General features: G+C 36.4%; 1 protein-coding gene across 1 annotated transcript in view; it reads left to right on the top strand.

Moving 5' to 3' along the window:
• Positions 1-1,301: 1,301 nt before the first annotated feature.
• The window catches only part of LOC126252130 (eukaryotic translation initiation factor 3 subunit L), a 73,633-nt gene continuing 56,073 nt past the window's right edge, over positions 1,302-18,861 (top strand). The window contains exon 1 of the mRNA XM_049952995.1: positions 1,302-1,438. Within this exon, the coding sequence (XP_049808952.1) occupies positions 1,409-1,438 (30 nt within the window). The 5' untranslated portion in view covers positions 1,302-1,408. The remainder of the gene's footprint in view (positions 1,439-18,861) is intronic.

Below are 18,861 nucleotides of genomic sequence, written 5' to 3'. Positions count from 1 at the left end.
ACGGTATTGCGTTCGTGTCTGAATCAGGCACACAGTTTTAATCTGCTAAGAGACACCTCCACTTCATGGTGACGTTGACTTCCGTTCCGTCGACGTCCATTGCGACCACTTCTATCGTGATCCTACAAAACAGTACCATATATTATATCTTACCACTAAGTTCGTTCGGCTTATTCTCATCGGTTATGTGAGATAATCAAATAACTCCAAAATTTTCGAGGCAGCGTCCCACGCTAGATCTTTGGCCATTTGTCAACTTAAGCCCGGTCCACAAGCAACGATCTGTCTGCGCAGACATCGGCGCAGATGTCTGTACATGCAAAAGATCGCTGCAAATGTGGTGTGTTCACACAACAAAAACCCCAATCTACTACTCGCCCGCCATCTGTCAGTGTAGAAAAGAAATATCAGTGGCAAGCGACTACACTCCCCGTAAACGTCAAAAATTTACTTCAGTTATTTTGAAATATAGAAATGGAGGAAGTTCTGTTGTGGTATGTGTTCGCAACTTGTGTTGCAAAAAACATTCAGACCAACCGCAGGAAACAGAGAAAGCGGTCAAAATTGTGTAGACAGTGGCTGCTAAAGCGAAAGCAGTTTTCTAACGTAAATTTACTGCGAGAGTTGCAGGGCGAACCTAACGACTGGCGAAATTATTTGATGGATGTCGAAACTTATAATTATCTCTTAAAGCTTGTAACCCCTAATATTATGAGAAAAAAATACTTCTATAGAGAAGGGCAATTTCACCCCATGAACGGCTGGCGGTAACATTAAGATTCCTAGCAACAGGAAGGAGCTACAAGGATTTGGAATTTTCAACTGAAATATTGAAACAAGAGTTGAGTGAAACAATACCCGCAATTTCTTCAATTACAGCATTGTATGCTGCTGTCTTTTTGTCTCGGTCACTATATTCTTTACTTTAATCTTCCACAAACATGGGAGGTTTCTATATATTTCAATGAATTCATTTACAAACTCTCGAGAACACTGACGAGTATCAGCCATTTTAATGCCCTGTGCGCACAAATACAAACACTAGACTGAGCAAACAGCTGTTTCGCGCCAGATTTGCGGCGATCTCCTGTCCACACGCTCCAACTTGTCTGCGCAGATGTGGTTTGAACCCACAGATTTGAGAGGTTTCGCTCAAACCTCAAATTCCAACTTCCAGGTTTGCACACACCGCAGGTTGGTGCAAATCTTCTGTCCACACGCAACGATCTGTCTGCGCAGAAGTGATGTGCGCAGACATTTGCGCAGACAGATCGTTGCGTGTGGACGGGCCTTTAGCCATCGTGGTAGTCCCACAGACATATCTGCGGGTAGCTCTCTTGCACAACCTCTTAGATAGGTTTCAGTTTTGGTTTGTGTTAGTTTAAGTGTGCAGTAACAACACGTGAACATGTACGGCAACGAAAAATACGTAGATCCGGTTAGTAAATTTCTATCTTTTGACGAAGTGAAATTTTAGATGTTTTATTTTTTGAAGCAAGAGAAAATAAAAATCACGTGTTTACGTGAGTTATGCACATATGGATGTATGCTCTTGGTTGTTTCTGTTTGTTATTGAATGTTTAGTTTCTTTCATTATCTGCACATTGGTAGTTTGTAATGAATTATACCGGCTCCAATTAATTATTATTATATTGTTTATCATATTTATTGCCGCTGTTGTTATATTTAGATCATTTGATTTGATCCATTATAAATGGTTTCTGAAAGCCTGCGACTGTAGATACAATAGGTTTGTTTATAAATAAATAAATATTCTGCTACCAGTCACGATTTTTCTTTATTTTACTATTCGCACGACGCGTTTCGAGAAATAATACCCATTTTCAAGCGCGTTTTTTGATGTGTGTTAAGCCATTTCTTTTGATGTTGTCAGTGTGTTTGAGTCTGCTTCATTTTGTTGACTTTTACTGTAATACATAAGAAACGCGATTTTTAGTTGGGTATCAGTTCTTTCTGTGAGGTTAGTGGCTAAAGTTTGAGAACAATTTGTACTTACGATGTGTAAAGTGTACAAGTTGTGTGTGATGTTAAGTGTGTGTGAGACTCTACACAAATGGACCATTAGAAAACTGTAAGTACAAATTGTTCTCAAACTTTAGCCACTAACCTCACAGAAAGAATTGATACCCAACTAAAAATCGCGTTTCTTATGTATTACAGTAAAAGTCAACAAAATGAAGCAGACTCACACACACTGACAACATCAAAAGAAATGGCTTAACACACATCAAAAAACGCACTTGAAAATGGGAATTATTTCTCGAAACGCGTCGTGCGAATAGTAAAATAAAGAAAAATCGTGACTGGTAGCAGAATATTTATTTATAAACAAACCTATATTTAGATCAATCATTTGATGTTGCTGTGACTGTGTGCACAGAAAGATTTTCAGTATTTATGTGGATACTGTAAGAATTTTACCGTTCGATTCTGAGAATAGTAAAAATATGGGTACATTGACTTTTCAAACTATGAAAGCATTATTATAAATTATCAACTTTTGTTGCCCAGTCACCCTCAGTTGGATGTAATGTTATGTTGATGATTGAAGTACTACTGTGTAGTATTAGAATAATAGTGACCTGATAGACACGATCTCAGCTAGTTACTGTGAAAATATGACACACAGCGATTTCGTGTTAACCTGTCGCCCCATATTGGAATGCTGGGTGTTAACGTTTGGCACTGTAATTAAGATACCGCAACCAAATATTAAACAGTTAAAAATAACATATACATGGCAGTGAAGATTGTAATGCAGGCAGAAGCAAATCTCGTGCAGTTCTAAGGGAGAAAGAAAGATCCTGCAAGCGTTTTCGACGTTTGTAAACTACGCCGGGTATAGAATATAATGATATCTTGTAGTTGAGAAGTGCTTGCGCACAAAGGTATTAAAAGCCTGCTTCAAATAATGTAAGTTACGAAACTGATGCTTTAATCCTGCGAGGAATGTATATTAGGAATCCACGATGTGTATTGTGTACGTAAATAATACTGTGAAATATAGTCATTCAGCTACTTTGAATGTAAAACTGTCCAAATCCTTAAATAGGTTGTAGATGTGAAACTAATCAGACTTGGGTATACATATGGCACTGTCCGTATTTCACTACCATTTATGAACAAAGAGAGAACCAAAAATTTTACAAAGTAATGGCATTTCATCATATGAGTGAATGTTGCCCGCCTGTAAACCGAATTTTAGAAAAAATGTGGAGCTTAGAAGTGATTTTTTTCGAAAATAATTAATGTTTACACGAGCATTTAAGAACGGAAACAATAAAACCAGAGCTTGAGGCAGGTTTAATTGAATATCAAGTAACTTAATTTCAACAATACATGGAGCAAACACAAAAGAGGATGGATGACACATGACATTCCAAATAGTTTTAGCTTGTAAATAAGGAGCTTGGAAAGACAGGAACAGACCACAACTTGTGTATAATTGAAGACATACAGAAGAATGGGATTCTTTCGCACTGGTCTTCATGAAAAACTGGTGTGAATTTTTGTGGAAGCTACCAATAAAATTTTAGTTCCTATTAACATTGCATGATCATGGCTTCCTAAATAACATATTTGTCTAACAGCTGTTTATGGTTGCCAACTCAGAATTTGGAGATTAACTATGTGCTGATAATCAGGGGTGAAACAATTTACAGTTGGTGCTGTCAAAATGTAAAATAAGTCCATAAAAGTATCAATTATGTGAATGCTGGTGCTTTAATTTTGACTGTCAAAAAGTCTTGTTTATGTTCTCCCATGCACATGATGTTGAAAGGTGTGTAGTGCCCTTCAATTTCTTTTTTCATAATTGATGCCAAAATACTCACCAGAAACTACTCTGTTAGGTAATAGGCCACAATGTTGCTAAATGTGCATTGCTGTTTTAATTATTTAAAGTGAAAGTGTTTTAATTATGGACGATATGCAGACCTAGGCATACACTACAAAATCATTGTTATAAATTGGTGCTATACTCGTATATTCATTGGCTTGCCTGATTGTCATGTTCCAACCTAAGTTAGACTTTGGGCGACACTACAGGTCAATCTGTCATCACAAATAACATTTATTTGTATTTTTTTGGGTAGGGGGGGGGGGGCATCTTCACACTTTGGAACCCAGGTGTTTATTTATTGAGGTTCAACTGTAATGTTATTTAGTGAATAATTGCGCACATTAAAATAATGCATTAATATCATTGGCTAAGTGTGTGAGACTCCTCCTACTGACACAGTTGATAAAACCTTTTTTTCTGTTGAATGATTATAGAATAGGAGTAATAACTTCACTTTTGACACAGGTGGTGGAGGTGATTGACTTCAGTCAGGCATTTTTCTTGATGTCTGGACCATTTTGACTCGTGCTTTATATCAGTGCCTATTTATATTGGTCCTTCAATTGTGTCGTGTGGCGCATCCTTGCTTGATTAGCTTTCTATTCCATATTAGCTTAGTGCTCGCCACTTTGCTTGTGTGGGCTGTGTGGCCTACAGAGATTTTGATTATTTACTTGAGTTTTATGTTGTTCACAAATTGGACACCTAAGTATTCCAAGCTAATTAAGACACTATTACTATGGTCTCTTCCGAATGTACTTGTGACCACAAAGTGTTTCTGGCAGCTGGTGTCCAAAGTTTTTATTAATCATACCTTTTGTGTTCTTGTGGAGACATTTCCACAGCGAACTTCATGCCCAGACAAATATTTATTTTAAATTTTGTCATACATTTCAACATAAAAAACAGAATGGTGTTTGTTCTGTTTAATCATTTAAAACAAAAAGAACATAAATAATGATATGCATGTTTCATTTTGTGACTCTTACCAAGTGGTCATAAATGATCAGTTCTCATAAAACATTCATAAAATTCTAAAAAGCATTCATTCTTTCAAGAGTCATTCCATATCAAATCACCCAATAAAAAATAAATTTTATACCCGCCTCCTTAGATTTTCATGAAATTTGGCTCAAATGGTTCTAATACTATTCTGACAACACCTGCAAATTTTTTTTGCTGTATCTCTTATAGTTTTTTTTACAAATTTTTAAAGTTTTTATGTTTTGCGTTTTCCGAACCTTCGGAAATGATAAATTTAACTTGTATTCAAAACTTTAAAATTGCTTATCTTAAAAACTCTTTTAGATAACATCATGAATTTTTGCAGCAAGTTTATTTATTATACATATTTGAAGATAAAATGATACTATTAAAATATATTAATATTTTCTATGAAAAAAAATATATGTATTTTTTTTTCTTTTCTTTTGTTAACGGATGTTTTGTTTTATAAGAATTGCAATATCTAGAGTCTCAGACCTGATAGAATGCTCAAATTTGTTTTAATTTACTCTTAAACATATAGGCTACTTGGTAAAACAAAAATAATGATGGCTTTTTAACATGTTTATTAATTATAGTAGATTACATTACAATTATGTACAAAGATAGTGTAGTTACGACACTTATGTATAACCCAACTGATTGCTTGAAACATTGAATTTTTTGAGTAATTTTGTCTTTTTAATAAACATTAATGCTGATTCAAACTGTTTTTCCACTTTATCCAAGAGCTTTCAGTTCTTTTGATACAGTCTTTTTGAAGTAATACATTCTTCCTGTGCCGCTTGATTGAGGTGCGTCTACTACACAGACTATGTGCTCCAAAGGCACTATGCAAGAATCTTCTCTTTCAGGCCAATAAAATGATGCAGCTGGTCCTGAAGGATGTAGAAATAGAATTTCTGCATCTTCTTCATCATTGAATATTGTTTTTACCAGTCCAAAGTACCAGTTACCATCATAATTTGCAGCCACATAGCTATTTATGGATGGTTCAACACGAACTCAATCAGAAGAAGACTGGAAAGAAAAGACTAAGGAGGGTTTTACACTATCTGTAGTCCTTCTAATTTCAAGGTTGTTTGTTGGAAGTGGTTTGAAGTTATGAAAACTTCTTGTTCCAGGAATGGTTCGGGTTGCTGAAAAACGTTTTTCTAGTTTTAACCGTAGCAAATCAGCTTCTTTTTTGTTAATAAAGTGAAAATGAATGTTTTCAATATTTTTTTCACAAAACTTGTACACATCGAATGCTGTCATTATTTGTTCTTCGTCTGAAAGCTGTAGACTGCCTTTCCTTAAAATTCTTTTAATAGTTCCTCCTAGGCCATCACAAATTGACTTCCCATGACTTGTAAATTTGGTCATCACTAATAAAACAGTGGTTGGAAACAAAAACATTGTTTTCCTCATTTCTTAGAAAAACTCCAACTGGGTGTAGAGTGCAACCACCTCTATTCCAGTGGTAACTTTGGATCTCATTTTGTATAACAAAGGAATAATTTTCACTGAAATCCATCACAATAATTGCTGTTTTGGGTGGTGGGTCTTCTTTCAATCTTTTAAAGGCTGCTGATTGGGATTTTGCTATAAACGAGTGCAGGGTGAGCTTTTCCAATGATCTAACCAATAAAGAAATGTAGTCTTCAACACTGATAGACTGTTTGATTATTTCTGCCCTGTCTGTGTTAACCCACTGACTGATTACAATTTCTTCTTCTAAATCATAATCTTCACTTAGTTTTTCAGTTAAGTACTCAGTTAGTGCAGTATTTGCAGGACAGCTGTCGCAATGATGTAGCATGCAGTTTTGGTTTTCCGTGTTGCACACAAGCATCTTAATTAGGTCTTTATAAGATTCTTCAATTTTCACAGCATCCAGTAATAGTTTAACATTCTGCTGGATACTGCATACACATACAGTATGTGTGCCTGCAGCACCAGCAAGGATACACAATTTAGGTCTCAAGAAACAAAATTTTGAAAATCCTACTTCTACCTCGGGATTTTCCCATTTGAAAGAATAATAGAGTTCTCTCAAGTTACACAAAATGAGTCTTTTTTGCATGTACACATTTTTTTGAACACTTACTTTGTCTTTTGTTCCAGGTAGCACTCTGGAACTTTCATCCTTTTCATAAAAATCTGTTACAAGTCTTACTGTATTTTCAGAAAGAGTTTTACCTTTTTTTGGACCAGGAGTTTCCAAAATACCCTTTTCAGATTTTAGCTTTCTAGCTTGTCGCACCATGTACTCACTCGCATTAAATTCTTTCATCACTTTATTTCGACTCCAAGAATCTGGAGCCAAGGTCAGAATCTGGATTTTTCTAGACCTCCCAACAGATGAAATCTTCTCTTTCATAAGAGAAATCATTACATCAAAATCCTTTGCTTTCTCAACCACACTTGTATCTTCTTCGTCATCTTCAGAACGTGGTGCATCATATTTTAATGCTTTTGAAACCGCCTTTTTTGCAGTCTTTTCAATACTGCTAACCTTCCTTTTAAAATAAGACCCTTTACTTTGTCCTAACAAGCCGTGAAGCTTTATCGGTGTTAAACCTAAATTATCAAGGGCAATGTTTGTTTATACAAGGGATTCATTTCTGGATTCAAATGATTCTAATTCAACCATGACTTCATCATGTGTTTCACTTTCACTGACTTCAACTCTTAATTTTTCCTCACAAAAGTTACGGCATGTTGAGGAAAGCTTTTGTCCAGGTTTTACGCTAATATTTTTTGTCAGTAATTGTTTAGAAAGATCCAAGCCTACAGTTCTTGACGATTTTTTATGGGCTTTTTGTGTTTTTTTTAGTGGGTCTACACATGTTGTTCGATACTTTTCAAAAACATTTAAAAAGTAGTAGCTGTGGTGTGAACATACATTCTTAAATTCACACAGATTAATTCCAGATCGTAAGTGGATCAAATCTTTTTCTTCCTCACTCAATTCAGATACCGGCTGTAACTGTTTTGAAGGTGTGTAGGTTGTTTGGAAACAGTCAGATTTTTTAAATAACCCTACGCTACAGGTTTGAATATCTGACATACTGATTTCACTTTTGGTCTGATTACTGTTCTGGTTACTTTTATAGGATATTGGAAATGAATCTCTGTAAACTAAGTAACAATACTTACTGAAAGTTCGAATAAACTTAATAAAACACTATCCAAGCACTATTTAACACTGTAATAATTTTTTACTTCAAAACACAGGAGTAACAAATCAAAATCCAAGCGTACATTGTTACTCCAAGAAGACAAAAATTTTCTTTTATCTAATAGCCTATACAATTAAGGGTATTTTAAAACAAATTTGAGCTTCCTATCAGGTCTGAGACACTCTAGATATTGCAGTTTTTGTAAACCTAAACATCCGTTAGCTAAAAAAATAAAATAAAAAACTTATAATTTTTTTTTCATTTGGAAGATTGTAATATATCTTTATGGTAATTTTTTTTTAACATTTAGATATAATACACAAACTTTTTCCAAAATTTCATACTGATATCTTGAGTATTCTTTAATATACAAATTTTTTAGTTGTGAGGACACGTTTAAGTTAAGATTTCCGACTGCTTAAACAACACCAAATCTAAAAACTTTAAAAATTTATAAAAAAAACTATAAGAGATACAGCAAAAAAAAATTTACAAGTGCTTTCAGGATGATAAAAGAAGTAATTGTACCAAATTTCATCAAAATCTGACATGGTTGGTGTCAAGGCCTGGGTGACTTGACATGGAATGACCCTCAAACCAGTTTTCAATGGACAATATTATGTCTGATTCAAAAGTATATAAACGACCAGTACTTGTGCTTGCACTAGGAGCAGGCAAAGTCATTAAAATGTTTTCATAAGGTATCCAGCAAACATTAGTGTGAAGTGGCCACGACTAACTTGAGGAAGGGCCACTTGGACTCATTAACTTGATTTTTGCATCTCTGTGTTCTTCACTTATCTCTAGAATTTTTCCAAGTCACCACTTATCGTAGATACCCGTGACAAATGTTTCTTCTTTAATTGTGTTGAGGCAGTGTTTTGAATTCCAAGAGGAACTTGAATGAATTTAGTAGATGATGAAACATACTTTATCAGCAACAGGTTTTCATTTAATGGTTTGAAAAAATGATTCACTCTTGTCCCAAGAATGGTAGAACCAGTCTCATATCGTTTTTGTAACATGTTTGTGAACTTTATCTCCTCTGTTGTAACATAAAAGGTTTCTATTCCTGGAAAATGAGTTTTGGCAAATATAAACAGATCTTTTGGATTTAAAACGTGACTGTCATATGTACACTGTAAACTTGCTCTTGTTGCTAAATGTTTAATAGTACCACCAACTCCATCACATGCATTTTTGCCATGACTAGTGGCAAAAAATTCCATTCTGCAGTTACTCTATGATCTTGCTTGTGATGGCACAAATTTAAAAAGTTCTTAAAGTTTTTACATTGTGCAGAACTGCCATCACTGAAGTACATAACATGCTGGATGTGTGGTAATTCTTGCAATACATAAGTGAGAACAGTTTTCTGGAAAGCATAGAATGTGATTGTATCATACTGCAAACAGTCACTTATACAACACTATGACATTGACTAAATGCAATCATCTGTTTTAAAGTACACCACAAAACGATGAAGGGTGACTTGAATGTTCTGCCAGTGAAATCCTTGTGCAGCATCCTGAAGCAAACAGGTATAGTTCTCTTCACTGCTACTACTTTTCTTCTGACACACAACTGCTGACACAAAACCTAAAGAACATTTGTTTTCCATTGTGATTTTTAATCAACTACGTATGTTACAGAAAAGAACTGGATGGTTTGAAACTTTTTCTTGTCCTCTAATTAGTCAAGAATGTACTGTGAAGAACCGGGAATGGGGAAATGAGAAAGAGTTAATGACCACTTTAATAAGTGATCTCTTATATTCACATTATGGAATACTTTTGTATTACAGTCGGACCCCTCGATATGTAAAACCTCTCAATATGATATTCTAAAAACCCTCAACTTGATAGTGTGAGGTATTTTATGACAGTCAATCAGATGCTACTATAGGAGCATAGTAATATTCATAATACATAAAACCTCTGATTGTGGAGTTGAATTACATTTATTATAATTTGTTTTATTTATTTTATTTGAATTATCATATATAAGTATAAATTTAACATAAATAAAGAAAATATTTTTTGTTTAAATTCTGTGAAAATATATAAAACACTTATAACCTTAAAAATGTAGTATTGATAATGTCTTAACAGCCTTTAAAATAGAATACCTAAAAATTGACTTTCAACTGTCAATAACAAAATCAATGACAAAAATAATTAATATCTATTTATTTATTACTTGGTTAGATATTGTTAAAATTGAGTGGATTAATGACTTGTTTGAAGGTAATATATATTTCAAGTATATAAATTACATTTAAAAAATAAATAAATGCACAAATCTCGATTTTTTTTTAAATTTATAATTAAATTGATATCATATAGTGAATAGATAATATTATAAAGAGTAATAACTAATTATTAAAAAAACCTTCAAAATGGAGTTATAAATATGACTAAATTTTAATGTATGTATGAATTATCATTGATCATAATATAATTTTGTATGAAACAAAATTATTTGTTATTAATAAATAATAATAATATTTATACAAGTATATCATTATTTCTAATGATAATTTATATAAAAAAATCACGTGAAAAAAAATACAATTTTAAATAAAATACGTGATCTTTTTTCACTCATTATAATATTTGATAAGTAAAATTCACTAAAACATTTGATAACAAGCCACAATTAAACAAAGCATATACTGCAACAACTGTTTGTAGGTTATAATATGATTGAGTGGTCTGGCGTTGCTTCATAAAAATCGCACATCATCAGAGGGCACTGTAATACATTGAAAAAATGCAAGAAGTTAAATTAAGTCTCCCTGGTTATCCGTTAGTGCACAACTATGCATGGATTGGATGAATTCTTTCTCTTTTTAATTTCAATCGTTCCTTTTCGCTATCTCATATTGAGGGGCTCTATTTCCTGAACATTATCACACTGCGGGGTTCGACTGTACTTTCAAATAACTTACCAGACAGAATGGCTGCTTATGTAAACAGCACAAAATCAAGACAAAAAAGCCCTTCAGATATATAAAGTGCACACACACACACACAAAAAGTAACACAGCCTGTGTTGCATGTGAGTGTTGTTGCTAGACTGAATTTTTCATTGTTGTTTCATGTATTGATGATTAGCTATTTGAAGCAATTAATTATTACAGCATTATTGAAAAAGTATAAGATCTAACAATAGAGGACAAACACCCTTCTGACTTTTTTTTTTTAATGTTGAAAAGTATGGCAGTAGGAATTATTTGAAACAAAAATTCAGGTGGTGAAACTTGTGATTCTGCTGGGGGGGGGGGGGGGGATTGGTGAGAAATTACATTAATTACAAATTTTTAAACATTTGTTGTTTAGACACAGCACTTTAATAATTTTTGTATTATAGCTCCTATTCTTTTACTTTCCAGTGACACCAAAATTGAATAAAATTGATTCATAAATCAAAAAGTTATAGTGGTTACAAACTTACAAGGCACTTCGTTTCTCAATGCCAGTTGGAAGAAGGGGCCTACATTTCAAAATGGTCTCCTAATTACAATTTTGGTCAAAAAAATTCCAGAAAAAATATTTTAAGCATAACTCATTATGTAAATTTTACACCAAATTTTCAGAAAAATGTGTTACATAAGGGCAACAACCACTGGGTGATTTCACATGAAATTACTCTTGTTTGAGCTAGGTAATGACAAATCAGTGAATCTGTCTGACCTTATTTCACCCCTTTAGTGGTTGAACTTCCAAAACCAGTGAAACACATATTTTTTCCTCTCTAACCAAGAAGCCAAACACCAATATTCAAAGATTTAGCTTTAAAAATGCTTTTGTTGTGAAATATTTTCATAAAATGCAAAGTGGTGTGGCTTTTCATTGTAACAATACTTATCTTGTGAGTTGCTAATGCCATAACGTAGTGTTAAAACAGTTGCAAGTTAAAGTAGTAACACATCTGTATGATTGAGTTGTCGTTTTGAGGTTACCTCCGCAAGCTGCTCTGCGGTGTGTGGTGGAGGGTACTTTGTGTACCACCATCACTTTCTTCCTTTCCTGTTCTTGTTACAGATGGTTCACAGGAAGAATGATTGAGCTGGTAAATCTCAGTGTGAGCTCAAATCTCCCTAATTATGCCTTTATGGTCTTAGACGTACTTGGAAGGAAATAGTATACTGGTTGACTCTTACGAAAGTGCGCTCTCATAACTTAATACTAAAGCACACCATGATGCAAAATTTTTCTCTTGCGGCATTTGCCACTGAAGGTAACGGAGTGTCTCCATGATGCTGTTTCGATTACTAAATGAACTTGTAACAAAACGTGCTGCTCTTCTTTGGGTCTTCTCTATCAGTTTTATGCATTAGCTCCATTATAAATGACACTGTAAGCATACTCTTAGATATTTTATCCATGTGACTTACGCATTTGTGTAATGATACAGTAAACGGTCTTTCAGCCTATTTATGTGCAGTACAGTACATTTGCTTATGTTAAGGGTCAGTTGCCAGTTCATGAGTCAAGCACTGATCTTCAGATCTTCCTGTGTTTTGCTACAATTCTCTAGCATTGCCAGTTTTCTGTATACAACTGCATCATCCACGAAAAACCTCATGGAACTTCTGACATTAACCAGTATGCAATTTATACGCGGTGGGAGAAAAGGGCAAGCTTCATACAGTATTTTGAGAAATGGCAGTATGTACCAAAAAAGTCAAAATCGTCCAATAAACATACACTGTAAAATGAACACTTTTCATATTTGTTATTGTGAAACATATCTCTTGCTACAAACTCTTCACTGTTACACATTACCAAACATGTTTAATTGTGCAAGGTATCATTAGTTCTCATCAAATGACTTGTCTGTTTTGCTAGAGGATGTACCATTCCAACGACTGCAGATGTGGTTCATGCATGATGAAGCACCAGTCTCTTTTCTTCAAACTGACCGAGAATGCATCACATAGAAATTTTATGGGTGATGGATTGGTTGGGGAGGCCCATTGCCTTATATTAACCGCTTGGCTTTCAGGTTGTGGGAACACTCGAAATCTTTGCTGTCTGCAAGCCCCGTTAATGATGTACTAGCACTACAGGAATGGGAGAATGTACACTTACAGCGTCAGTGGCCTTTTTGTTGTTTTGCTGTTGGTGACTGTTTGTGCAGTGAATGAGGGGAAGGGAAAGCGAGAAATGGCAATTTCGATGGTTAGGCAAAATGACAGAATCAGTGAGAAAATTGTGTTTTGTACACCATTATGATGTGGAAAGTATGAAATTTTTATGATGTGGAAAGTACGAAATTGTCACAGCACGATGGAATATGTTGTGCGGAATGTTATCATATAAACCAGAATATTCCATAAAACTTAAACTGTGTTCCTGCATAACAACCACCTTGATAATTGGGGCATTTGAAAAATGCCACAAAGTTTTCAAAATGATCAATGGGCTGCACTTCAGATCAGTCCATCGCCACAGCCAGTTTTCTTCCAGTTATATTCACTGTTTTCCCCAATTCACAACTAAACTATAACGTTTGAAAATGAAACAATATCCCAAGAAATCTTGACATATTCAAAGAAACTTATGATGCAAGAAAGACACATGAAAAACCAGTAATCAAATTTATAATCAGTAATATCCAAATTAATAATCGTCGGTATCACTCAATCCATGTCTAAAACAAAAGTAATAAATTTGTATCTTCCATTGAAACAAGTCATTAGGTTTAGCAATTCTCATTGGCTGCTGTATCATCTGATTGGATGTACCAAAGGAAATCAATTGGCAATTGCAGCGTGCACCAGAAGAGCTGCCAACACTGTAAGTGCACTTTAATCCGGGAACCTGTCATCAGTGACTGCCAGGCCAGTTGTGACTAACCTGGACGGTGATGGCTCTCTGATGAATTTGTAGTAGCAAGCAGATTACATTCTGCTGTTTCCAGTAAAACAATGTGTTCCACAGGTTGTTCATAATAGCAGAGGACTTGCAATAGAAAAGATGTTTCATAGAAGCAAAGTTTTTAAGGTATGCACTTTGAGGCCATGTTTACTTGCACATTGTTTTCTTGTTTTGGTCCCTACTAGTACCTCTCAAAATATGAAATACTTTGTTTCACCCTATACAGATTCTGAAAAGTAATGTCCCTTGGGGCACTCCCAAAGTTACTTTTCTGTCTGAATATTTCTTCTCACCTTTAAGAATGACTTGCTGTGTTCTGTTTGCTAAAACTCTTAAATCCAGTCACACACAGTTGGTCTGATGTTCTGCATTCTTGTATTTTGTTCATTAGGCAGCATTGCAGAACTATATTTGAACACCTTCCAGAAGCCAAGCAACATGACGCCAACCTTTCTAGGTCTTATGTACGAATAGAGCAAGTTGGGTTACCCAAAATTGTTGTTTTTGAAACCCATGCTGAATCCTGCATAGGAGATTTTCGGTCTCCAGAATTATGCGAGTGTCAAACATGTTCCAAAATTGTACAACAGTATCATATTTTGTATTGTGGTAGATCTTCAAAGTGGAACTGAAAATGAGTTTAAGTGAGCCATGTGCCTAATACTCTACACTTAACAGTTTGAAAAACCTTAATCATTCAGTATTCTGATTGAGACAACAGTACTATGCATTTTGATATGTCAGTGGCATGTTAGTCCCTGGTATTCTGCCATTGGAACCTTCCTGAAGATGAATCATTGCACTGGTAAACACAGTGATCAGAAATTTCAAACAATGTGTAATATCCTTTCTTATTACACGACTACCTAAGAGAGTAAAACAACATATCTATCGGGTGAAATAAAAACAAACCATTAATAGTGATCTTGTTATCGAAGTGGGGTTGATTGAACATAGCACAAACGGACTTAGCTATGACCTGTGACATAGTGATGTTGAGGGTATATGATGTCCTAACATATGCAAGCAAAGATAGAACAGAACACTGACAGTATTGATTCTAATTCTTTATTACTTTTTAAATGTGTATTGACTGATTTGTAGTGAAACACAATGTCTGGGTTAGTTTGGAATGTGGGGAAGACAATTAATTTGAAATCAGGAGGATAACCATAGTTTTTGATATGGTGCATATTTTATGCATATTGTGTTTTATGAGTTGTTTATCTCTGTCATTTTGATGTCATCATAGGTCAGTGTAGATAGGTGATATCAGTAGGTGTTTACAAATCCACAGATTTCAATCTTCAATTGGTCTACGGATTTTTTTGGTCACTTGTTGCCTCTTTCACCTCTAGCTGTCATTTTAATTTAAAAATCGTCTAGTTGCAACATAATTTGGAGACTGCTTTAAACTGCATGTCACCTATAAATGACAGTGTAATTTTGTTACCCATTTTTATCTGGAATTTCTATATCAGACTTTTCTGGTCTGGATAGATTCAGCTCTCAGCAAACAATATATACAGCCATAATTCTGTTTGCTGTTGCCATCAATGATGATGTAAATGCAGTGGGCACCACAATCTCTCTCTGTTACTGTATGTGGATAATCTTTGCCTGTACTGTGCCTCTGCATCACTGCGCACTGCTGAGTGCCAACGTCAGGGCTGTCTGGAGAGTACAAGACTGGGCCCTGCATGATGCCCATCAGTTTTCTCCTGAGAAATCATGAGTTGTGCATTTTTACCAGAAATGTGTCTTGGTGACCAGTGACTTGAAGTTGTCGGAACTTTTCAATTTGTAGGTATTTTATTTGACAACGAGCTAACTTGGCTGCCACATGCCTGCCAGCTCAAGATAACTTGTATGCTGAAGCTAAATGCTCTCTTATTTTCTTAGTAACTCCTTGTGGGGTGTGGTCTGGTTAGTTCTTCTTATATTGTACAAAGCTCTGGTTTTATCATACTAAGAGTATGGATGTGTTGCCTGTGGGTTGGTAGCACCGATCTTACCAAGTATGCTGGACCCTGTTCACCACACTGGCATGCGATTGGCAACAGGGGCCTTCTGACTGAACCTGTTGACAGCCTCCTGGTGGAAGCCAGTGTCCCATCACTGCGAGTTAGACAACGACAGCTTCTGGCTAATTATGCAGTCACAGTCTGTCAGATGCCTACTCACCCATTCCACAGAACTCTGCTTTAGACTGTTAGCACACCACCCAGAACTGGGTAGACCAGCTGGGATCCAACTCCATACTCTACTGGAGGACCTCCAACAACCTCTTTGTTTTTAGGGCTCTCCCTCGGCAACCGCCCCCCCCTTCCCCCCCCCCCCCCTCCCACACACACACACCCTGTCCAGTGATACAGTTGGACCTCTGTTGTGGCCCCAAGAAAGATGCTGATCCTACTGTTCTCCTACATGTTTTGTTCGATCCTCTACAATTATTTTAATTCGGTATGAAACTACATGGACGGTTCAGAAGTCAACGATAGGGTTTTCCTCTTTCACACATGCAAGGGGACATGAGAAGCTCACTCTGTCGAGTGCCTGCAGTGTATACACTGCAGAGTTGGTTGCCATTCAAGCTTTACAGTATGTCAAATTCATGAATTCCATGAGTTGCTTGAAAGGCCTGTGCTATCCCAAAAATCTGTTGGTCGCCAACGTCCAGGACCTCTACAGCTCTGGAAAGACAGTGACCTTCATCTGGACACTGAGCCACATGGGCATTCCAGGAGATGAATTTGTCGATCATCTGGCTAAAGATGCAAATTCAGGAGAGCATCTTGACGTCAGAATACCGGATGCAGACTTAGATTACAACTTTGATCCAATATTGTAAGGCTCTGAGAATTGGACTGGCAGGCTGCTATGGCCCAAAACAAGTTAAGAGCGATTAAGGGGTCCACAAAGGTGTGGCATCCATCTTTCCAGGCCTTTTGGAAAGATGCTGTTGTTGACGGGCCGACTGTGCATCAGCCACACTATACTCACCTGCGAGTTCCTTCTGTGTTGGGAGGGTCCTCCTCATTGCAGCTGTGATAGTCCATTGTCAGTAACGCATGTTCTTGGTGAATGCGTCCTGATGGCCGACCCGCAGCACACTCTCAGCTTGCCTACCTCACTACCTCAGATGCTTGGGGATGATGAGGCAGCCACTACCAAAGTGTTGCATTTCCCGAGGGAGAGCAGTTTGTGCACTAAACTATAATAATCCCCCACTTTCAGTGTTAGGGGTAGATGTGGGGCAGGCGAGTCTCCCTATGCAGTGGGTACCCCCACCCCGTGTGACTGGAATTTGTGTACTTTCATCCTCCCTCACCTTTTTGTGCCTTTAGACCCTCTTGTGTGTGGTGCTGCATGGGTTATTTCTGTTTTATTTTACATATTGTGTTAAAACTTCTGTCACATCCTTTTTCAAACTCTTTTACTTGGTTATATAGTTGGAGCAACCAAGTCCCCACTTTTTCACTTTTTACATGTTTCTCTCTTGAAAAGGAGTGACTGATAACCTAGCAGTTTAATCTCTTTGAACACATAATCGTCACCGTCGTCATCCGTAAGTTAGTTTAATAGTCAGAAGAAGCAGGTGCTTACCAACTCCAGTATGTCCAGTATACCCTGGTCGGGATAACACTGACGACAGATAGTTTTTTTACATTAAGATACTATAGCTAGAAGAAGAGAATGAACATTGTTGTGCCTTCTGTCCTACTCACCATTTTCGCATCACTGATTTAAGTCCCGGGTACGAAAGTCAGATTGGGACAACAGTTGTTGCTGGATATGTAATTATTGTGATTTTTTATTTGTACTTCTCTGTGGTGATGTATATTACAAAACAGAAAGTCTGAAACCAGAAGCAAAAGTGCATGGAAAAGTGACGAAGCTGTTAAAATACTGCAAGGGAGACTCAGTAATACACTTGAACTGGAAATATGTGAGTAGATAGTGTCTTGAAAGGCACAGGTGTTGCTGCTGTAGCCATATTGCACCTGCCGTGGATAATGCAGCATAGACAACATTCCCCCCTCCCTCCCCACGTTCATGTTGTTCTGATCCACATTTAGGTCATGCTACAGCTTGCTATTTTTAAATTCCACACGATGAAACCCTCTCCCCCTCCCTCTCTTTCATAAGTGAATGGATAATACTCCTCCCCTACATGTTTTATTTAATAATAGCTTATCACAGGCTGGCATCCCTTTTCTCATGACTTTTAATACTGATTCAGCTTTACACAAATTATCAACCATCAGCCACAGGCAAATCCTTAGGAAATTAAATTTAACCTTCTCCAAACCAGGTTAATCAACTTTAATAATAACTCGACCGTCGCCCCCCCCCCCCCCCCCCCTTGTACTAACTGCAGCACTACAATCTTCCCTACAAAGAGGAAAATTAACCAACACAGGCATGCAAAACCAGACACCCTGCCCTGAATACAAATGAAGAATTTTCTCAAAATTAAATAAGTACTTCTCGAAGTGCGTAACCTTCTTAATCAACTGTTAAATACAATCACAGTGCCAGCTTCACTTAAATGGATCATTGGTTCAACGATTGGACCAACAGAGGTTGCACAAAAATATGGAAGCACCAAAACCACTACACATCACAACACCTAATATGGTGTAAGACACCTGTTGGCATTAAATACAGCTTCCAGGCATGTCGGAGTGGATGAGTACAGGTCCAGTACGCTTTACAAGGGAATCTTGGAATCTTATACCATTCTTCCTGAAAAATAGTGGTAAGTTCAGATAATGATGATGGAGGTGTATAGCGATCATGCACTGTTCTCTTCAAAATAGACCACAAAGCCTCAATAATATTGAAATCTTGGAACTGTGGTTGTCAGGGGAGATGTGACAATTCATCCAGGTGCCAGATGCTCACAAAGCTAGTCTTGGATGTGCAAGCAATGTGAACAGGG

This window comes from Schistocerca nitens, chromosome 4, assembly GCF_023898315.1.
Source record: "Schistocerca nitens isolate TAMUIC-IGC-003100 chromosome 4, iqSchNite1.1, whole genome shotgun sequence".
Lineage (NCBI taxonomy): Eukaryota > Metazoa > Arthropoda > Insecta > Orthoptera > Acrididae > Schistocerca > Schistocerca nitens.
Note: the sequence above shows the minus strand (reverse complement) of the source record. Positions and strands in the feature narration are given on the sequence as shown.